This window comes from Prenolepis imparis, unplaced genomic scaffold (genome assembly GCF_030444845.1).
Source record: "Prenolepis imparis isolate NDT839.2.m4 unplaced genomic scaffold, iyPreImpa1.0 SCAF_7, whole genome shotgun sequence".
Taxonomy (NCBI): Eukaryota; Metazoa; Arthropoda; class Insecta; order Hymenoptera; family Formicidae; genus Prenolepis; species Prenolepis imparis.
The window spans coordinates 2,802,953-2,826,370 of record NW_028141165.1 but is presented as its reverse complement, the minus strand read 5'-3'; the positions used below and the strand labels follow the sequence as shown (position 1 = coordinate 2,826,370).

At 41.4% G+C, this 23,418-nt stretch overlaps 1 protein-coding gene across 21 annotated transcripts in view; it reads right to left on the bottom strand.

Moving 5' to 3' along the window:
• Window positions 1-272: 272 nt before the first annotated feature.
• The window catches only part of Heph (polypyrimidine tract-binding protein 1 heph), a 381,098-nt gene continuing 357,952 nt past the window's right edge, over window positions 273-23,418 (bottom strand). For 14 of the 21 annotated variants that reach the window (XM_083042016.1, XM_083042019.1, XM_083042023.1 and 11 more), the window contains 9 exons: window positions 23,226-23,284; window positions 22,510-22,551; window positions 19,887-20,115; window positions 18,312-18,559; window positions 15,951-15,984; window positions 14,185-14,277; window positions 13,723-13,939; window positions 13,488-13,629; window positions 273-13,214 (listed from right to left, as the gene is read on the bottom strand). In XM_083042016.1, the coding sequence (XP_082898142.1) occupies window positions 13,146-13,214; window positions 13,488-13,629; window positions 13,723-13,939; window positions 14,185-14,277; window positions 15,951-15,984; window positions 18,312-18,559; window positions 19,887-20,115; window positions 22,510-22,551; window positions 23,226-23,284 (1,133 nt within the window). In that variant the 3' untranslated portion in view covers window positions 273-13,145. The remainder of the gene's footprint in view (window positions 13,215-13,487; window positions 13,630-13,722; window positions 13,940-14,184; window positions 14,278-15,950; window positions 15,985-18,311; window positions 18,560-19,886; window positions 20,116-22,509; window positions 22,552-23,225; window positions 23,285-23,418) is intronic. The other 7 variants (XM_083042024.1, XM_083042029.1, XM_083042031.1 and 4 more) reach the window with 5 other exon arrangements.

Below are 23,418 nucleotides of genomic sequence, written 5' to 3'. Positions count from 1 at the left end.
TATACACTACAATGTTTGAGAAAAAAAATATGAAACGTCACTTGATATTAAAATAAAGAGAAAATTATTGAATAAAATTTCAGAGAGATTGAAGCTATAATATTAATACTAGACGTTATTGCTATAGTTCTGAATATGAAGATTGCACAATATCACAGTAATGTGAGGTATTTCCTTTGTAACGAGCCGACAAAAAGAGCGCGTTATTGAATCGAAAATCTCGGAGAGACGATAGAAAAAGAGGGATGTAGGGTACAGTACATATATATACATTGAGAGATAAGAGTGTATATATATAGCATGTATATAGTATACAGACAGATGTAGAGCTACATAGATATACAGAACGCTAGAGGTACAAGTAGAACATGATAATATGGAATATGAAATTATAGAGTGCCACTAGACTTAGAATTATGCAGCTTGTCGACAATACAAAACCTTAGTATGGTAATGGTCAAGCTCGTCAGAGACAAACGCGACGTCCATCCGGTAGAGAGAGAGAGAAAGAGAGTGAGAGAGAGAGAAAGGGAAGGCGATTAATTTCCCAAATTGCGCAAAATATAATTCCTTCAACGAGATATGCATTTTTTTATATTCGATAAATATATTTTATTTATATATATATTTTTTTTTGTTGAACAATGTGTTGAACAATCTCTTTGTCAAACAGGAATCTTAATATTTGTTCGATCTTTCTCGAACCTTAATTGTAATTACTGATAATCAATCATTTTAATATTTTTTCTTACTTTTAACATTATGACTTGATTCGATAATGTTTATTAAAATCTGCTGCGAAAAGAAACGTGGATGGACATCGAGAATGATCTCTGGCTATCGGAAATGTGTGTATGTGTGTATATATAGATGTACATCTGTAGCCAAAAGTTTGTGCCATCGGAGCAAAACAATTGAATCAATTGCACAATTCCGATCGCGCTCGCAATCTCGATTCGATCGATCGATCTCGCGGCGGAAAATACCACCCCAACGCACATATAAATTATTCTGTAGAGATCGACACGCGATCATACGCTCTCTCTTTCTTTAATACCACATTAAACGCCACTTGCTTCCTTTTATTTATTTTATTATTTTTTTTTCTTTTTTTTACGTTTCTCTCGCTCTCTCTTTCTCTTTTTCTCGTCACTCTTCGCACATTCTTCCTCGTTTCTTTAAAAAGGTAATGACGTTGATCCCATAGAATACAGTGTTTTAAACATCTAGGCACAATTCCTAATGATTGTTTTGGGCGAGCTCTCTCTTGTGCGCAAGAAAATCCTCCTCCCTTACTTCCGAACGGCGGATTTCCGTTTCTCGATCTTCAAACGCGCCGAAGGTATCTTGTACGTTCCAAGACAATATCGTAGCAATTTTTTTTTTTAAAGAAGCGCATGATTAAGAAAAGGACATGATCTTTAATACGCAAAAGATGCTCATTTAATCGTGCAAATTGTGCAACAAATGTCAACAAATCTAAATAATAAGTCAAATCTTTGCAAATAATGTAGACAAATCATTAAATTACACTTTTATATTTAAAAAAATATATTTTAATTTTTATTTCTAAAGTTTTGTTTCATAAAGATATATTTGCAAAATTAATTATGCGCATCTTTTGTATTTTTCTGATAACGAAGACTTTTCGGACGCGTCGAAAGATACGAAACATCAAGTTCAACCACCTTCTCCTGCGTAAATTGTAAGGGTCGCCGCGTGAACGTGGATCATCGCTCTAAATTCGCTTTCTTTTCTTTCGATCCACATCGACGCGGTGTTTTTTCGAGCGAAAAAATATTACAATAAAAAAAGTAATAAATAAAATAAAATAGAGCGGGGATTATGAGCGGGAAGTGTGAGAAAGTTCGCGAAAGGGGGCGACATAAAGCGTTTCTCTCTTCATGTATGTATAATATAATATCGCGTCCTTTCGCGCGGGAGTAAAAAAAAAAATAAATCGCATTCGGAATAAATCAACTCGAAGCTCATTAAGTCGCTCCCCTCGCCGAGAATCGCGCGACGTGAAAAATATAATTCGGGGAGAAAAAGGAAAAAGAAGGGGGATGTGGCCGGAGATACACAGAAAGAACACAAAAAACGGGTAGGTTTATTTTTTTTTTCTTCTTTCAATCGTTTTTCTTGACAAATCGGATTAATTATATGTATATGTACTTTCGTCCCGCTCGCTCGCGAAGTCTTTTTATTCTCGCTTCGACACTCGGTGATATCGGGGGATAAGAGATGATAATGGGAAGAGGGATGTGTAAAAAGAAATAAACATGTAGAAGGGGAAATAGAGGTAATGTGTGATAGAGAAAACGGTTCGCAACATCAAATGGATGCAGCGGGGAAAGGGGGGAATAAAAAAAAGGGGATAATTTCGGTTAAAAGTCGTCGTTTCGTTAAAACGAGATAAAGTAAAGAACAGGCAAGGACATACGACAGTTACTTATGAGCCGCAAAACGCATTTGTTATAATAAGAGCAAACATTGGTCGCGGAGCGGCAACAGCAGCACTCATAATAGTAGAGTAATACAATAGTAGAGTAATATAGTAATGATAAGAATAGAAGTATAGTATTATAAAACATACGATGTGTATACAATATATAATAATAATATATGCAAAGAGAGAGAGAGAGTATGTGAGAAAGATTAAGAGAGATAAAGAGAAATATGATGAAGAGAGAAAGAGATAGAAAGAAGATATAGTATAGTTATGAGATAGAGGCTAAACACAGAGATATATATATTTTTATGCGATCCCCATTGCTATCAATTTTCGAATAACGTAAAGAAATTTAAATATCCTATTTTTTAAATAATCCTGTAATTTTGTTTCCTATTCCACAATCGAATAAAATTAATGAGCGAGCAATGCGGACCGTTTTTCTAACTTTCTAATAGAGGGAGAAAAGATGCGAAGCGGAAAGAGTAAGAGTTACAGTAGATAGTGTAGATATGAATAGATATGAATAGGGCGAATATAATGATGAGAGTAGTAATAATGATGAGTAGAGTAGAGTAGAGTAGAGTAGAGTAGAGTAGAGTAGAGTAGAGCGATAGTAGTAATAATGAGAGATGATGAGAAAATAGCGTCGTTAAAGAGTTACAATCTGAGAAGACAAACTAAAATTAGGACGATTACACAGAAATGTACGATCTAAAGAGTGTTTCTAGCGTAGAGAAGAACAGTCTCCCTCTCGGCACGTAATCAAATGCTTCGTTAATTCTAAGATAAAAAAAAAAGAAGGAAAAGGGAGAATTCATTAAACGTAAGAATAAGATAATTACAATAAGAGTAGATTAATTAATAGTAATTAGCGCTAAAAAATAACAGTAACGGTCGCAGTGGCGGTGATAATAGGCAACCGGCGACGATTAAAAGGTATAAAAGTAAGATTAAAAGTAAAAGATAAGAAGCGCAGAGTAACGCAAAAAAAATCGATAACTTCACAGTGGGAAGTAGTGAACGATGATAATACCGATAATGTCAAAGTCGGGGAACGGGATACTCGTAAGACGCTATATATATATATATTATATATATATATATATATATATATATATATATATATATATAATGTAGACAGACCTGGAAGATGTGCAATCGAACTTCTCGCATATGTATGAGAAATTCCCAAGATTTTTAAATGATACATTTTTTATATCAAGAACTTGCATAACATAGAACATAAGAGTAACTACTTACGCGCGATGAGATTCGAAGGATACGTACATATCACTAATTTATATAAAAATTACGATTGTCTAACTTACGTCTCGGATCAAAACTTAAAAATAAATACGTAAAATGAAAAAAAATCGAATGTTATCGCAGGAAAATTTAAAAAAAATCGAGGAAGCTAGATCCGATCGATGATCGTCTTGGAGATCGAAAAGCGCCTCCAGATCTGTCGATGGAAAAATCAAGAAAAAAAATACTTTCATAAAAGAGAGGGGTGGGTTCCAAGAGTCGAGCTATAAAAAGGTCGTGGGCGATAATGTTAACAATATATCGCGTCGGCGTATATTATGTACGTGTGTGTGATTTTCATTTACGTGTGTAAGCGTGTCGCGCCGAAGAAGGCACGTGGAAGATCGTCAATCGTACGTGATCACACGTGTCAAAAATCCTCGTGTACGTGTATGTATATGTCTCTTGTATAACTATACAATATACGGTGCACGTGTACGCGTGATAAATGCGAACGTGTGGATGTGCGCGCGTCTCTCGCGTAAATGCTGATCGATAATAGAAAGATCGATTCCTTTTTTTTTTTAATTTTCTTTTTCCTCGACGATCCGAGAATCTCTCCTCCTCTCTCCAAAGCTTGTCCCTGATTTTTCCTCTTACTTACGTCTTTTTTTTTTTTTTTTTTTTACCCTCCCGCTTATTAACGCGCTCCTTCGCTCCTCGCTATTCGCATCGCGGATATGCAACAAGCGCAACGAACGAAAAGAATCATCACTCGCGATCTCCGTCTCCCTACCGATAGACTAATCCCTAATTGAACTTACTAAGAAAGAGCTTAACCGTAAAACGCCCGCTCTGACAATGGTTCTCGTCGAAAGAAAATTGTCTGCTTTGCCGGAGACGAGCTGATTGTGACTTGCAACGCAATTCCTGGCCCATGATTGGTTTTCTCCCCTCATATATATCTTTCAGAAGATTTATCAATTTTTTTTTAAAGCGTGCCTCGCCGATCGATCGATCGATATCCCGATGACGCGATCTCGCGCGATAGAGACGTTTGAGGAAAATATATTTATTTTTTCCTTCAAGCAAGAGTGGAAAATGCTCTCGAGTCTGATGTGAGACGCGCGAATCTGTCATCAGCTGTCGATCGGATCGAAGAACGACTGTGAGACAAGGGAAAGAAGGAAGGTACGTGCAAGAAAACCAAGGATCCTCCTGGGCACGGAATTTGGAAAGTTTCGAGAGTTTGAAAGGCAGAGCTGACAGATGATGGAAGTTTTTTTTTGTTTGCGAAAAAATAGGCGGCAAGAGTTTGCTGGAAAGGCGCTAGAGAAATATCGAAGAAATAGTATATGTACAAACCTGAGATATTTTTTTTATAAAATCTTCGAATGCCAAAAAAGCGATGAGAAAAATGCTACTATATCTTTATAAATCTATGGAACAATAAAACATATATATATGTCTATTTTTAATACTTTTTTTATCCGCGCAAACAATTTTTATAAAATTTCTCATTACTAGTACATTAATAAGTGACTAAACAGTGCAATTAAAATTTATTATTAAGCGATATCGTTAAGAGATAAATTTATCGGGCACATCTCGAAGACATAAAAACTGTCCGTTCAATAATTATAATCATCTTGCAAGAGAAACATCGATCTAGATCATTTTCGGATATAAGCAAGTCGCGATAATGACGCGAGTCGGAGATGAATGAACGTATATTTTAGGTCCATCTTCTTTATTTACATTGGCTTTAAAGCTCGCGAAATCGAACGCTACTCGTCCGCCAGTTCGGTGAAAGTCTCTCGGAGAAGGAAAGTCCAGAAACATGGTCGGAGCAAGGAAAAATCTCGATTGCGGAGGGGTTTAAAGAGATGGGGCGAATCGAAAGGAAGAGAAGGAAACACGAGAAGAAAGGGGGGGTAGTTCGGTGCGTAGGCAGCTTATCACGGCTCGGAGATTCCCTTCGTCAATTGTCGATACAGAGAGTCGAGTGATTGTCATTTAACTATACACATTACTTAGTCTGGAGGCTTAATTAGAAAGGAGCTACTACACGATTCTAAGACGCTACTTAACTGGTTTTTTTTTCTTCTTTTTTTTTCATCCCGTTAAACACACAGAAGAAGAGGTCGCACGCGCCTCTTTCTTTCCTCCCCTTTTACCTCTCACACGAGCAACGTTTCCCGTCGAGCTTAACGACTACTGCTTAGTAATTAAATTTCTACAACTCTCACTGACTTATATAATGTATAAGTGTGTCTCTCGTGATTTAACAGTCCCTCGTACGCGCGCTAATCGAGAAGAAAGAACAAACGTATCCTACATTCTCGACTACGAGGGTGTCGTCTAAATCTTAAGAAGGGGGTGGGGGGGGCTCTCTCCTTTTCGATCTCACTTTTTTTATCACCTCGTAAATTAGGCTCCATTGAATTGTACGTTTATCTATTTATAGCGGTTCCCATATTATCGAGACTTCCCTCTTCACTGTTCTCTGTTAACCGTTTGAGTGCTATAGATAAAATGTAGGAATACGCTCGAAAAGTGCCAAGCAGCGCGATCGCGCTATTTTCTTATACTTACGACAATAACTCGCACAATTTTTTCGATTATCTAACATTTAACATTCTAAGTCAGTTTGTGAAAATCAAGCGACGCGACGACCTGGCACTTTTCGACATGGAACGGCGCGATCGTGTTTTTTACGTAACACTCAAACGGTTAAAGTAAAACTCTACCCAATAATTAGGGGTTAAAGGACCGACTCCTCTTCTCCCTCTTTCGCGGAAAATCACGAAGTCGATGACGATCGATCATCGAAAGAGCGCTCGTCCGTTTGAGAGTCTTATGAATGACCTCATTCTCAGGATCTAAACTATCATGATTCTTGTACAAGCAAGAACAGGCAAGAAAATTATCGAGTCACTCAATCAATAAGTACACGATAATCTAAACACTTCCCAGCGGCTCTTGTTCGCGTGTGCAGAAGAAATCTAGAGCTTTGATTCCCTTCGTATTTGAAGAGTCGAGAAAGTAAAAGTCGATGATGAAGAGTAACACGATATTAAGTAATAATTAATCTTTTTTTAAGAGTCACTTTCGATGAATGCAATTCAAAAGATATAAATCCAAGAATTAATAGTCTCTTCTAAGTTTAAAAAAAATATTAATAATGCTATTAGTGTTTTTTTTATATGAAAGTGAAACATGAATCTTCAAATTTTGATAAGGGTTTTCTTTCCAATTATGTTTTCTGATATATATAATTATTTTGTCACACTTAATCTTTTGGACTAATTGCTATCTCGATTCTTCAATCTTCTGTACGAAACACCCGAACTACTCTCTTACGGTCGATGCCCCATCGATGCCGAAGACCTCTGTCATCGTCCGCACTTTGGAGAGACCTTGTGTGTCTTTTAAATACTTCTCACCTCTCGCAATAAACTAATATACTTATTTTATCTTCGAGCTGCGTCCCTCCGTATGTTTGTGTATATTCGCGCGCGCGTGTATGTGTTCAAGGTGTGTGATTTTTTTCTTACTGCCAGTCACCCAAACGTAACAATCCCAATCGTTTTCTCGATATCAACGAGAGAAGTCGTTCACGCGACAACGGCGACTTCCAGAGTCACAGCTGATTCGCGTCCTCCTCTCGATGTCTTAACACTACTAACACGGAAAAAGTTTTTAATAAGAGAACGTCGAAAGCACAAAAGAGATGATGATGAACATCCCTTCGCGTTGACGTTTCGCGTATTTTTTTAGATTTGTTCTTTCCTCTCTGGGTGTGTGAACGACGCCTAAGGCCCCGATTAGGCAAGCAGATCATATCTCCTGAATTTCAACGATATACCTACGATATAGCACAGATATATAGTCATTTAAAACTCGTCATATGTCTTATGCACCTCGCGCGCTACCTCTGTCCGATCGCGTTGCGTATGTGTGTATATGTGTGTTATACGTGTTCCTAATTCGCCCTGTGTGTGGTCTCTTTTGAATTTTTTCCCTCCGCTGCGCATTATACAATATATTTATATAGATTAATCTCATCTCATCTCATTTCATCTCACCTCATCTCTAATTTATGTGATAATTCGTGTGCGTAACACGTTAGTAACTCTATAATATAATAATATACTTATCCCTTATTAATAAAATATAGATTATCGGGATGCAGCCGCTGCGCATTTTGGACACACCTGTTACAATGCGATATATCAAATATATAGTAGATATAAGTCGTGTGTATATGTATGCTGTGTATAAACGTGTCACTGCGCCTGTGTGTAAATTGTGTATATGTGTGTGTGTGTTTATATCTGCTTGTGTATGCTCGCGTACATATATAGTTTATGTATATAGTATACCCTCTGCGTAGGCTAAGCTTCGTCTACTGCGCGTGGCTCTCTATACCAGACCCCGAATTTCCTTGGTCAGAGTGCGATATCTCGCCGCGTCACCTTTGTGATCCTTCCTCGTCGACTCCTTTCGGAGTCGACCGAACCGAGCGATAGACATGATGTTCAAATGTTCTTCGCTCAATAGAGAGATGGAGGTTATCTGTTCATCAATCTTCTTCGTAAATTTTTATCGCACTCCCGTCGATTCGCGCGGACACCAAATCGGAAAATCTATCATCAACTCTCGCGAATCCTGGATTCATATCGATCGTTCTCCTCGCGCGACAAAGTCTGCGAAAATTTCGGAGTCTGAATAATCTACGACACCATGTAGCGAGTGCTGGCTACTCCAACTCTCACCTCGGCCCCCCTCAACCTAGCTAGTGATATAGTCGATCTATCCGTCTACAGGGTGCCACTTCCTCTTGTTCTTCTCTCTTCCTTTTGCGCCTATCACGCGAGGATCGTCCGAGCCGAAAGGAGAAAGACCGTACGCATTTGACAAGCGAATAGACCGAACAGTTGTGCGATTTCTAACGTCGGGCACCCTGTAGAGATCTACAGCTCCGTATATAGCTGCCCCGTTTCCGGTAATTCTACTAATATAAGTCCCTTACGAAGGAACGTTTGCGAAACTTTGGCAATAACGGGAGGAATCTCGCGCCGCGATTCCCCCCTCTTGCGAGCTAAACAGCTGATTGTCACCATTAGCGTGGTGGTCTTTTTTTAATCGCAAAAGAAAGAAATGTGTTTGGATTTTACGTTGACTTGAAATAAAAGATTCCGAGGAAAAAAAAGGGAAACGCTGAATGCGTATACATGTGTGGTGTGTATCGTGTGATTTCGTGTGGGTGGACTGGAATGTAATAATGCTAAGAAACCAAGTGACCGGGCAAAGTGATGAAATGTGTAATCGACAACCTGGCGCGAGTGTTGGGTGCTCGACGTTGCGACTCGCGGAAAGGATAATACAAGAGCTCGAGGTCAAAAGTAAACGCTCTGTTCGAGCGTTGTTCAGGTACGGTTTAGACGATATCGTGCCGAAAGTACGATTTCTTTTTTTATTTTTTTACGAAAGTTCTCGCACGGTCTCTTCTTTTCTCCCTCCCCTTCTTCCCTCCCATGTGGCACTGCTACGTTTTCTGTCTCGCGATAAGAATCGAAAAGACACAAGAACGTTAGCGCTACAAACATAAGTCTTAAAAAAAAAAATATATATATATGCACGCAAAATGATTCAAATATTAAAGTAGATAAAATAAAATCCAATTACTGTGTAAAATCGAATAAAATTCTCGAATGTCCTTAGATCGATGCACAGCGAAATATAAACGAGGTATTTAAAACGTAAAAGATCTAGCCCATTCCGGCGAAGTAGAAAATTATATCTGCTGGAATCTGTGTGCGCGCATGTATAGATGATCGTGTGTAGATGAATTGTGTATATGTATGTCTTATTACTTGAGGTATACGTGTGTAGGTTCTCGCGTGAATGCCCCTCGTGCGATAAGTGTACTCGGAACGTGCGTCCGCGGTTAAGAATGTATAAATGCAGTCCAAGTAAATATAGCGTAGTATCAGAGGTCCGAAAAAAATACAGATCATAGATGCAAAGACTGGCCCCTTCGCTCATGCCGGCTACTCGCTACGTCTCTAAACAACTAGCACTGATTGGTCGGTACTTCTCGATCGGCGAGACGTCGATCCCGGGAAAAAACACGTCTTATACATCAGCGTATACCAGGGGGGAGGAAAAAGCCCCGGGAATCGGCGCTCGCGACGATCGAACAAGGATATCCCGTTCGCACCCGGCTCACCAAGAGATCCCCGTTCTAGAGATTAAAACGGCTAAGCCTACTTTGGCACACAAACAGTACACTATGCCCGGGCCGGCATTCGCTTTGTTTTCACAGTTTCGTCACTTCCCTGCCATGTACGGGTTCGTTTGCGCGTTTCGGCTTGGAAACCCCTTCCCGCCCCTCCGTAGAATTTTAGCCGTCAAAGTCGTGCGATACTACACTCCCGCGCGAATACACCTCTTTCTCACCTTCACCCTCTCTTTCACACACTCTCTCTCTCGCTCAGTTACTCCTCCGCACAACAATCCCTTGCCAACACACGCGCTCTCTCTCTACTTCTCTCTATATATTCAGTTATCGGTTATATCAGTAAAATTTAATTAATTGACTCCAACAGAACGTCGATTAGACAGAAATCCGCGGGCTTCGCCGGGATGCGCGCGCGGTGCGTTCCCTTTTGATGAACGACTCTCGATCCTTGATATAAACGGAAGGATCGTCGGCGAAGCTTCACTTCGCAAGACTTCTCGACGAGGACGCTCTTTAAACTCCTCGAGGAGTTCCCTGTCCCGATCGATTTCTACGGCTTTGCACGCCTCTCTACAAAGTTCCCGTAAATACGTTTCTACGATTCTAACTTGTTACTTTTTGTTTTCTTTTCGCATCTATGTGTGTGCATGCATCCTATATTGATTCGTCGTACAAGAAGCCAACGGTGCAAACGTATTCGCGTAGTCGGAAAATGACTTGCCTTCTCGAATATTATCCCTCGCGTAAATTCCACACATAGTTTAAAACTTCTTAGAGATATTCGCTTGTTTTTCACGGCGCACATCCTCTCACAACCGATTTACTCAAGGAATGCTTTGAATATCAGGAACTCTCAGTGGGATATGGATCGAGGTTCGTCGCGAGACAGACCTATCCTTGACACGAAGAGAGAGAGAACACTCGCTCTCGCTTCGCGCGGATATAGTCCACCGTCGCGAATCATCCTCGAGGCGTCCCGAGCCGTATCTGTTACAAATGGTACAAACTCCCCGCGCGCGCTCCGCACGTTGCAAACCTTTTATTTAACGATATGTTCAACGGTTCACTCCTTCCTCTCCTAGTCAATTACTTATCTAGTCGCTTACTATACGATTAAGATCCTAACACATGCCTAAGCATCTACTAACTAAGAAATTTGCGCATATTCGCTATTTATACGCTGTGTACTTGTGTTTGTGGGTATAAATTAGAGGGCGGTCGATAACATTTATTTCGCGCGCGGCGCGTGCATGATTATGTATCTGTGTGTATGTTGTATGTCTAATTGTATAGTCTCGTAAAGAGACAGATACGTGTATGTGTGAGTGTATGTATGTATGTGTGTGTAAATGCGTGCGCGCGTGCGATAATACTTATTTTGAAACTGAAATATACAAATTATAAAAATGCCACCTGCGACGGTCGCGTCGCTTGGGCTCCAGAGCGCGAGGACTCATCGAGCGATCGGGCTCCCCTCGATCTCTTCTAAGAAGCGTTCGACTCCGCCGGATAGTCGAGAATACTGGAGGTACCCTCGAGAGCGAGAGATTCGCCCTCGAAGAAGCATAAAACGTAGGTAAATCGAGCGGAGCCGGTGATGCGTTCGGAGTCCTCCGAATAGAGGGTAGCTTTCGGCACGCATGACTTTAAACAGTAACTTCGTCTTTACGAACGGATTGACCAATCATGTTTTGAATAAGTGTCATCGGTGTGAGAACAAATCCGGAAGAATTTTGAAAGCGGACCAATCTGGTGCTTCAAGCTATCCTCTCTCTTTCTCTCTCTCTCTCTCTCTCCCCCCGGATTTGTCCGTCTCTTGTCCACATCGCTGCTTCATAAAGTGAAGTAAAGTCGACGAGGACGATCGGTTTGTTGGCGGAGTAGTAGAGTACCTCGTGAAAGCATGCAAAGGGTCCCGACATGACATTGACCGTTTTTTTTTTTACTTACTCGATCGATCGAAATACGTCGTTTCCGTCGTACTCGATACTGCTCGCAGCGTCATCGATCATATTGTCTCGCTCTCGAACGGAACGGAAGCCACGAGGAAGTACGTTCGGTCGCGCGGTTCGTTTGGTCGTCAGAATGAAGATTGTCTCGCGGGGAAACGCTACTTGGTTTGCCGGCCACCGCGTCGCACGCGCGATCGCGCGACGGGCGTGTCTGATATACACCTTCGCTCTCTATTATTTTTCTTTCGTTTCTCTCTTTTCCTTACGTCCACTCCGTTTCTAAAGACCCTATATGATATACGGAAGCCATCGCGCGAACGCGCGCGCGCGCCCGCTTGTCGCGAGACCGTCGTTCTTTTTGTGTCCACGCAACTTTGAAAAATCCTTAACGATAATTAGAGTAGCGGTCCGGGCCGCGCAAATGTGAATTTTACATGTACAATAATATATATCTTATCTTCCCTAGCGTAAACTCTGCTTATAAGAGTCGAGGAATTGTGTTCGTCAAATGCCGCTTCCTCGCTCCCGTCTAATCCTAATCTCTCTTTTCTCTCTTATGCGTGCTTTCTCTACGTATGCTCGGCTGCCAGGTTCTTCGTCTCAGTTGCCTCTCTCTTTCTTTTTTTGTTTTGTGTTATCCTCTTCGCACACAACGGTCCTGGCTTTCACGAGAGAAAGAGAGGGAGTGATCGATCGATCGATTGCGATCTCTCTTTCTTTCTCCTTATCTTACTCCACCGCGTTTCTCTCATCGTTAAAAATCTCTCATCTGTTTCTAAAATTACGAAATCGTCGCGTTTAACCGCGTTCGAAAGCCAGCACCGGAAACTACCTTCGAGAAGGCCGTCGCGAATTCGTCTCTTCATCATTTAGCTTCAGCGCTTGCAGCCCTGGTACATCTCGAAACACCCTAGTAACCCTCGTATCGACAGAATCGACCGGATGCGGAAACACGTTTGTGCCATAAAGACGTCCCAACAACAGGGAACAGGGCAGAGCTCGAGAGCATCCTAAGCTCGCTCGGACGAGGCAGCGCCTGTCCGTATGTGCTGCTCCGGAGTCCGAATGGTCGATGCAGTCCCGTGTGGGTCTCGCGTGCGATACAGCCGGCCGATAACAGCGTCGCAGGAACGGACGAGCACCGGATCCAACTGCGGGAGCATCAGTCGTAGACCGATGCGGGTGACCAAAGGGGGACTAGGGCGTAGGGCTGGTACCACTGCTGCTCGTGCGGTGGCGATTCTTGTTAGATGTTGCTCTTGGAGAATGACACTCTGAGGTGATTGGACTCGCTGAGCTGATAGTTGTGCATTTTCTGCGAAAGAGAAACAAGAGGTCGATTTTAAATTAATTCTGAAATTTACGTTCTGTTTTCTTTTATTGCGAATTTATCAGACTTCACGAGTGAAACTTTCTTTTTCTACTCTTGGAAGGTATCTACGACGAACGAAGGCGCACACCGTAGAAAGAGAAGCAATGTACGTCTTCCTTTTTACAACGGAGTCGTGAGGAATTTTATTTCCCGTCGCGGAAAATTAGGATTATCGCCCCTTGCGGGACTAACGAGTTAATTGCGAAAGCCACTCACGATCAGCGCAGCCACGGCATCGTCCATGTTAGGCATCTGTATGAGAGCCATCTTCCTGTCCTTTGGGAAGAACTTGAAGGCTTTCACGGTGAAGCCGTTCTTGGTAAAAGCGTCCTTGATCTCTTCCTCAGCTACCGTAGCCCTGAATAGAGTAAATTGAATACCGTTAAGAATGAGAAAAATGTAGCGCCTGTCGAGGAAGGATATCTTACTTTATCGTTGCCGGATTACTTACGGAATGTTTGATAAATGCAGGGTTGCGCTCGGCGGATAAATGTTCTGATAATTTTTCGAGCCGGGTTTCTTGAATCGATGAAGGGTGCTGTTGGTATAATCCTTCGTGAGGCCCGCGTCCGGCTGACCTTCTTTTGGCAATTGGACAGTTTGGTGTTTACTGAGCATCACTTTGATTTGCTTCCCAAACACTCTTAACTTGTCCATATGGGTCAGCGCTGTCATACAAATTAAACACACACAAACAATGTTAATTAATCTCTAATATAATTACGCGTATTATAATTATAGTGTTGTAAACAACACAAAACTACATCTTCCAATTTCCAACAGCGAAAACAATATCTTTCACATTTCGAGCCTTGTGAAATAATTTATCTCGGGATAGAATTATTAATGTATGAATTGTTTATGATGAAACGTAAACAATTTCAAATTAAATGCTGATAAAATTTGCACTCACCTAAAAGCGCCTGATGAGGTTCGGCCATCTGTATTAGTGCCGAGTCCTTCTTATTGTAGAGGATCTTCACACGCTGTACATCCCCGTAAACGCCTATATGCACAATACACGCAAATTTCTCTTTAGTAAGCTCGAGCGATCACGGTATATCGTGTATTCTTTTAGAGGCTGCGCGTTTAAGGATTAATCGAAGATGAACGGGACGATATTCGGTCGATCGAGATCGGGGTACGATCGGATCTATATAAGATTCGGGACATGCAAGAGGCTAGCGATTCGGCTCTTATTTCTACAGAATATAAAATATAGGAAGCTTTTTCAGTTAGCACACAAAGCAATTTTATTATTGACATTTCTTTACGTTTTGAAATACAAAATATATCAAGTTAATCTTCCTTTTCATATTTTTTTAAAATAATGATTCATGGAAGAAAGAGAAATTAGAAAAGCTTAGATAGAGACTATTATTGCAAATAATTAAATTTCAAATTTTTAATATTTTGACAATTAAATAAATTTGTGTTAAAATAAAATGCATTATACAGAAATTAACGACACAACAGTTTTTTTTTTACACAGAAAGTTTAATTTATTTATATTTTTGCGTTTCTCGATATTACTGCATAGTTAAGCGGGTGAAGTTTTCGCTAGCGCGAAAAGCCGCAAAAAAAGAATATATGTACGAAAAAGAGAGAGAAATACGGATAGAAATTTTAATAATTCTTAAAACGCGTTTTGCGACATAGTACGTGATTTTTGTACGTTTCTCTGTAATTATCCGGGAAAATCTGCATAACAATCGTAGCTCACAGAAGAAAAACACTACGTCAGCCGAGTCGCACGCCTCGTTAATAGTGAGTTCCTATGGAATTACGTAAAATAAGCGAAAGCTTACGTAATATTAAGGTTGTGTGGAACTGATATTAATAAAAATATTAATGAAATAATTTAGAAGAGAGATGCTTGGAAGAGTAGAGAATGTGGGAGAACGTGTGTGTTCGTTGGTGACGAGTATATATGACGCTGTTATTATTATATGACGATGGCGATGATGTATGTAATATGACGGTGTGATCATGAAATTGCGAATAGAATAGCTTGTAGTAATAAAATAAGTTGAAATCACGAAATATCGGAAGAATACGGATTAAACGTTAAATCAGAGAATATATGTTATGGCGGATGTTTCACGAGAGTAAACATGATTTTTCAGAGGAAGAATGACGATGCTCTCGAGTTTTAGTAAGTTGCTAAAATAAAAAAAAAAATAAAAAAAAAGAAAAAGGAAAAGAAAAGAGAAAGAGAGAGAGAGAAACAAATAAAACCAAATAAAAAAATCGAATAAAAAAACGCGGAAAAGAAGGAAGAAATCTTTTCTTTACGGTATGACGTAAACTTCGAATGTGACAATCGTGTGTGAGAAAGATTCTACGTTCGTGTGTGTTTGTTCGTGTGTGAGCGGTGTTATTGCTCAGATCGCGAACAATATTCACCGGGATTGAGCAGAAATACTTCAAATTTTCCTCCGAACAATACATTGTCTTTTCGCCTATGATACATATCTTCCGTTTCTTTTTCTCCTTTTTTTTTTCTTTTCATATTAATTCACGCGTGTATCACGTGTATCCGAGTGATAGCGAGTGTGTCTCGTGTTGTCCGCATTCGGATCGTGTGGCTATACGTGTGTGCGTGAGAAGAGCGCGAGAGGGTGTAAATATAATAATTAATAATGTAATATAATTAATAATATAAATGTGGAGACGTACCAAACAGGGTAAAGAGAGCGTCAGGCGTGACCATCTACACAGAGAACAGACAGAGTCCAGTCAGTAGTCAGCGAGTATAATAGGATTCAATGTATAGTGTTGGCGAAGCGCACAAGATTCGCGGTTTCTTCGCGAGAAAAATTGATCAAAAATGACTCTTCGTAAGTAAAATAAAGGAAAGGCCATATCTACTTTGACACTGTATATTATTCACGATAGAGAGTCGGATAGAAACAAGTATCTCTTTGCTTCGCGAGGATGCTCGGATCAGATTGTACGAAGCTTGTGCGCGACGCAACGATAGTAGTACACACAGTTATAGTACAGTAGTGACAAGTTGCAGCTGCGAAGTGTGACGCCGACACACAGTTTCTTGCCGAGGCGACATTCATCATCCCGTTGATGTTTCTTACCCGATAATGTTCCTTGTTTTTGCCTCTGAACGCCACGTCTAAGTTTGTACATCGATTGCAAGAGCATAAGTATAAATGCCTCCATGAGAGACAGGAATAATGAATTATTTAAATAAAAATATAGATAATTAAAACATACGATCCCTAATACGTCTATAAGATACATCAATTGAGTGAAACGTGAGAGATGAACGTCGCCTCGCAGAAAGTAACGTCGTAGTCGACGACGCTACGAATTAATTAGGGCGCAGGATGGTGACGTTGGAGTGATTTGTATGTGTTTCGAAAATGAGCGGGGCAAGTAGGGACAGAATCGAAAGTCTCGTGACGAAACAGGGCACATACGTGTCGCGGCTCGATCTTTCCACCCACCTAAGCAGGACAATCTCGAAAAAGTCCCCGATTGGAGATCAAGTTAAAAAAATCAGGCATTCTTTTCTTTAATATAATTCCGGAACGCGATTTCTGTTAAACATTTCAATATCGCGAATAAAATTAATTCATAATGGATTTTCTTCTCGCCAACGAATATAAATTGAGCTGCTATTTTTTTTTTACACGGAGATCGATAATCGAGAATTTGAACATTGCAGAATTTAGGGTTGCAATCTCACGAATCTCTCCTGGATCTTCAAGTTTTCCAGAGACCAGTCATGATTCAACTCGGTGGAAAGACCGAGCCAAAGGATCGAGAGACTGCGGGGTTCGCCTACGTAGCACTACGTTATAACTCGCTCGTTAGACTGTGTAATTATACCTGTATATGCACGTGCGTATATACTATATATATATATATATATATATAATATCTGGTAGGCGGGGGTGCTTTGGTTGGTTGGTTGGTTGGTTGCTTGGTCGCGCGTGTCGCAGCGACACTGAGAGAAATTGCGTTGCGGTCTCTTATGAGGGTTGGTCGTACGACGAGAGAGTACAAGAGCCCGAGATGGGAGAGAATAGAATAGAGAGGGAGAAGTGAGAAGAGAGATACAGAGAGATACAGAGAGATGTGAAGAAGAGGCAATCGTGCGGATATGTATGTCGCAGATATATGTGTGTGTGTGTGTGTGTGTGTTTTGCATCGGGCAAGGCCCGGTTATGTTTCTCGCGGGGTAGAGATACGCCGGAATCAGAGAGACTTTCGCAAACACACAGACACACACATATACATTATTGTACGACGGTACCTACTACAAGATGTATTATTTGCGTACGACATACTTATTCGCACGTGGCGGTGGTGATGGTCTATTTCTCTCAGTGTTTGCTCGAACACTTCCTCCGCATTCGTCGTGAGCGAGCGTACATTTAACGTTTCGTCTCGCTAAATGCTCATATCGTGCTTAGACGTCCGTACACACAACATCTCTATATATTCATTTGGCTCTATCTGGTATTTACATCTAATTTGAACTGGTTTGTAATTAAGGACGATCAACCAAGCTGAGAGAAATGCGGTCTCGCGGTCTTAATAATGTTATATATTTTAATTATTACTTTACATAAAAGAGAGAGATACGTAAACCCTTTTTATGCGGACAGATTCAATCGCATTTTATCGGTGTACATTAATCAGAAAAGTTGAAAAGAACTTCTTGAACTGAGAATTTTCTCGGCAAACGTTTTCGAATCGAAACGAACAATTAAGTGGAAACGAAACTTCCTGGATTATTTTGCACGATTGATGGAAAAAATACACAAAGAAAATTTTCGGGGTGCTTTCAATGTCCCGCTAAAAGTTCTCGTTGAAAGTATCGCGAGCAAATCGATTTCGAAAAAAAAAAAAGAAAAAAAAATCACGTCGCAGGTCTTCGTCCACCTTTTCCTTCCTATGTTTTGCCGAAGGTCTTCGTGCGGTGTCTCTCGCCCTTCAGCGATTCAGGAGCGACGCGTCGGGGAACCGAGGGTACAGGACAAGGAGAAGAGAGTCTGAATTTCGGAGGTTACTTACCTCTTCGTTGAGATTGCTGACGAGCAACACGGCCGACGCCTGGGCACTTCCCTGCACTCGTACCCCCAAACCAGCGGCGCCAAGAGGGAATCCCCCGAGGCCGGCGAGGCCCCCCGCCGGGGGCACGCCGTTGTAAGGACCCGCCAAGGGCGACGGAAGGCCGTGCATAGCCGCGAAGGGCGTGGGCAGCACACCCGGTGCCCCTGCAATGGACTCTACTTCAGGAAGTTCAGATGACGTTATTATCACTGTTAAAACATTGCGATAGGAAAAATAAGCTATAATTATAACACACGCTTTTAAATGATACAGCGAGAATATGAGGATCGAAAATCATAGAGAGAGGCAGAGAAAGAGACTCGCGAGACCCCCTTTCCTCGGAGGGGGAAAACTTTCCGCCGAAACCTGAGGATTCCCCGATTTCTTTCTCTTTCTGGCGGCCGAATCTTTCCGCGCGGTCGATTTTCTTGACGCGTCCGGATTAATTATGCGGCTGACCGTCGCGGGTCTCCTCCTAATCCCCGGCCATCAACGAACTGTTTGCGCAACGAGATAGGACGCGCAAAGTGGATTACAGTACGTTACAGATTAAACACCAACAACGACGTCGTGAAATTAATTTAACCCAAACAAGCGGCCCCGAACACACCGGGGCGTGTAATTTAAACTAGCGTTGTCGCGGCCAACGCAAAAATCCGGGCGATTCGGCGCGCGCGACCAAGGCCGGATCGCTCGCGTCGTGGGTACTTTGTAAATTAATTAATTCAGCTGAGGAAATAATTGCGACTGACCGACCGACGGACAAAACTGAGTTTTAAGCGTCGGCAAATTATTCCCAACATTGACCATTGATGATGATGACAATGATAATAATAATAATAAATATTATGATTATGGGAGGGGGATGATGCGATGATAATAATTTAGCGCGATGTCAAAATGACGGAAAATCGGTATCTCTATTAACGTAATTAATTTCAATAAAATGTAACATCGCGTGGAGATCAGCGTGCCGCTGATTGTTCAATCAATCGTTTAATTGTACCTTTTCATCGAAACTTTAGAAACAAAATGCCAAAAAAGAGCATTCCAAATTCATACACAATTGTAGATTCAACGGAGCAATGAATTTTGAAAACGCCTATCGCAAAGCATCTATATATTCAACTATTACCGAGCAGTATTGTATAGGGCCGCGCGCATTCATTGTTTATATGTCACATACGGTCCATTCAGAATCGCTTTCGTTGAATTTCGCCGAGTCTGACTAGCGTTTAATGACGATGAATTTTGCAACGAGCGTCTATCGCGAATTCCACCATATTCAACTATATACGTATCGCGTATTATTATATAGAATCGCGCAAGATTAACGTGTTCATTGTTCACGCGTCTCGCATGTATGACTTTCGTACTTAATATACATACACACACACACACACACACACACACACACACATTCATACGTTCGCAAATAATGCGATTTATTTGAGGGGTCGAATGCGATCTGAATCGAGGGTAGGAGAGAAGGGAAAATATTTTATATACGAGCATTTTATAGACAAAAATACTCACCGGGTATTCGGGCACGCGGCTGGGAACCAGCGCCCATCAACAGCTGGGGCAGCAATTCGCCGCCGAGGGCGAGCGACGCGGCATCCAGATTGGCGTCGCCGGTCGGTAGATTCGGGTTGGTGTAATCTCGGGACTTGTCGTTGTTGTACTTGACGTTGAGGTTCTGCATCTTGCTGTAGTCGATGCGCAGCGTGCAGCAGGAATTGTAGACGTTCTGTCCGTCGAGCGACTGCGCAAGAAATCGTGCAAGATTCTTCGTTATTCGCGCGATTATTCCGCGAGGAACGACTTTACGCTTTTGTGCTCAAGTTTAAACTATTTTAGCTAGAACACACCCATAGTGACTCACACATCTCTCTTTGTATCGTGATTCATCGCTTTTTGCGATTTCTCAAGAGAAATTTCTCTCTATCTGTTTTTTGCTGCATTTCGCGAAATTTAAAAATTGATCAAATTTTTGAAGAGAAAGAACTATATCTTATATTATCACAGCGCAATTATTTAATAAGAAAGATTTGATAAGAAAAATTGGACAATCTCGTACATCCCAAAGGCCAGAGGAGAAGTTAACGGAAGCCGTGAGAGGAGCGAAAAGTTTCGAAAAGTCTTCGATCGGAAGAAGCTTATATAAACTCCGCGCAAACTCGAAGAAGAAGAAACCCAGAAAATCGGGGTTTTGGGCTACGGGAATTTTCGGAGCGAAATCCGCGAGAGACTTTTCGTTCAATCACTTCACGACTGATACTGCGACACACTTCCGGTACATACATACATATTATGAAATTTGCGTTGCAGGTCGCTCGCCAATGTCGCCAATGTTTAACAGGGACCTGGTGGGTCGAGTAGTGTGCCTGTTGAGTAGTGCGTGGTCGATGTTGCATTGTGCGCGACAATGGCGTACGTATGTATATATATGTATATGTATGTAAACGTGCGTGCGAGTGCGTGCTGTGTACCCGGCCACGGTCCCGGTCCATATTTACACGAGCTAATGAATTTCGTACATAATTACCGGGTTGGCCCGCGCCGCGAGCCTCAGGCGTGCGCGCATGGCGGCCTCTCTTTGTCGCTCTTTCGCCCTGCTCCTCGGGCGGTTTATTCATGGTCCAGAGTGCGTCGGTTAATATAATCGACGAGCGAGACGAATCGATTTTGCCAGCTTTTGAAGCCATACTCCTTTCGGAAGGAGTACATATCGGAAAATCGACCATATGCAATTTGGAGAACGACAGATATTTATGTGGAAAAGTATCAAGTCCGACTGGTATCTCTCGATTCGAACGAACGATCGCTATCGTTTGTGCGTTTGCGGTGAGAAAAATTACGAAAAAGGAGGATAGGATAAACGAGAGAAAGATAGAATCGGAAAAGAGCGATATCCGCAACAAAGCTAAATTAATTTTCTGTCTTGCACAACCACCGCGGGTGGTGGTGATGGTGGTGGTGGTAGTGGTTCGCGGCGAAACCAGTGTATTTCAAGCGAATTAATTTTCCCTTTGATCAGTGCGCGGGTTTACTAGTTTGCGGCGACGAGCTTACCGTCGAGCGGGATAGGAGGGAGAGGAGTGGACGAGAGGAAAGGGAGGAAGGGATTTTCCAAACGCACGGGGGATGAATTCGAACGCGGAAGTTCCTCGCGAGCTCCCGCCGTTCGCGACGGCTTCCGTCGGTTGTTGACGGTGTAAAACAATGCGACGCATCCTACACGCGAACAACTGCTGACGCAGTTAATTCCGAATGTAACGAGGCGGCGAGCGTCCCGTTTTAACCCCTTCTCTGCGTTTTGTGCACCCGGTTTTCTGGGATCTTCTTCGGCTCCTTCCTCACGGCTCTCGAAAGAATTTCGAAATAGCAAAGAGAGTGAAAAAGAACAAAAGGTATTCCTTTCGTTTGCTTCTTTAAAGCTATAGAATCTCAGTTTCGCTGTGTAATTCTTAAACGATACACTTCAAGTGACAGCGATTAAGTAACGTAGAATTAGTACAAACATTCGGTATGTACATGGCAGCGAAGTAGCTGCATCACACTTACTTGCACAAAGATTATCGAGTCATCTCAAACATACATAACACAACGGAATTTGCTAGAAAAAAAGCCGAGTAAATCACGAAATATGTACAATCGGGGGAAACGTGTTTATCAAATCAACATAAATAGAGAGTTAATTATAGTCAAGAGAGAGAGAGAGAGAGAGAGAGAGAGAAAGAGAAAGTTTGAGAGAGTGAATTTTTTTTATAGACAGTTTATAGAAAACATCCTTTGTTCTTCCTTTAAACAAAAATTGATTAGTATTCGAGTGTACTAGAGCAGCTTATGATACAACGTGCGTTTAGGAAATAAACAGGCTTTACATCGGAAATTAGTTGCGCCATCCAATGATAAAGAAAAGTTTAAGAACAAAAATTACACGCGCGCATCTTCAATTTTATCTTTTTTTTTTAAGCAGTGCCAGCTTTAATGCTGCTGAAAATATCTTAGCTTTCTTAAAGAGAGAAGAGTGGGATAGTAGTTTCGTATCAGGATACGTGATACTTTTTAGCTCATGATTACAGGGATAAAACGATATTACAAGGGATACGCAGGTTAAAACGAAAATTTACGCCAGAGACACAATTCGTGATACCTTAAGCAGCGGCAAGTTTAATGCTACGGCTTTCTCAACCTCCTTAAAAAAAAGAAAAATAGAAGTGGTTATCGTCAGGATGTGGCGCTTTAAAAATCTCGCACAGGTTAAATAAACGATTACGGGAATTACAGGTAAAGCAGTAAATCAAATAATATTGATGATAGAGAGAACAAGAGGTAGAGAAAGAAAGAGAAAGAACGATACGACATGTAATGCCGCGAATAAAATCAACATTATCGATATACTGATGAATCGCGAGGTATAGATCGATCGCGCATCTGCGGTCCGCGCTTCAAGAATTAATTTGGCTTGCAAAGCAGCCGACATTTCCATAAATCCGGGGAGAAAATATCTATATATAAAAAGCGGAAGAGAATCCGGGCGAGATATCTTGCCTCGACGTCGGAATTTTTTCTTCCGTCATCAATCTTTCGATTACGCATTCATCGAGCTCACTTCCTGTAATTAAGTGCCGCATCGCGGCTTTCTTCGCCGGAGGGAAATTATTTTCCCGCGAGATACTCTACGGAAAATTTCGATCTGTCCCGCGGGGACGCGGTATAGTAGTGGATGAAGAGGGTAACTTGAAAAAAAAAAAAAATAAAGAAAACGAAAGAAAAAGAGGAAGAAAACAGGGGACGCACCGGAAGGGAAGAAATAAAATGGCGACCAACGGAGAGTGAAGAGGCGCAAAGAGTCAAGTGGATACTTACGAATTTAGCAGTCTGCGCCGACAGCATGTCTGCGTATTGTATTAGTGCCTGGAACGAGCCTGGAACACACAAAGACGATAAAAACCGTGAGACGATGTCGTCCATTGTATTACGCATTTTGCAAGTCGCGTAACCATAATAGTCTCTAATTTTATCGGATACCAAACGTTGACGTTTGACAGTCATTGTGTAC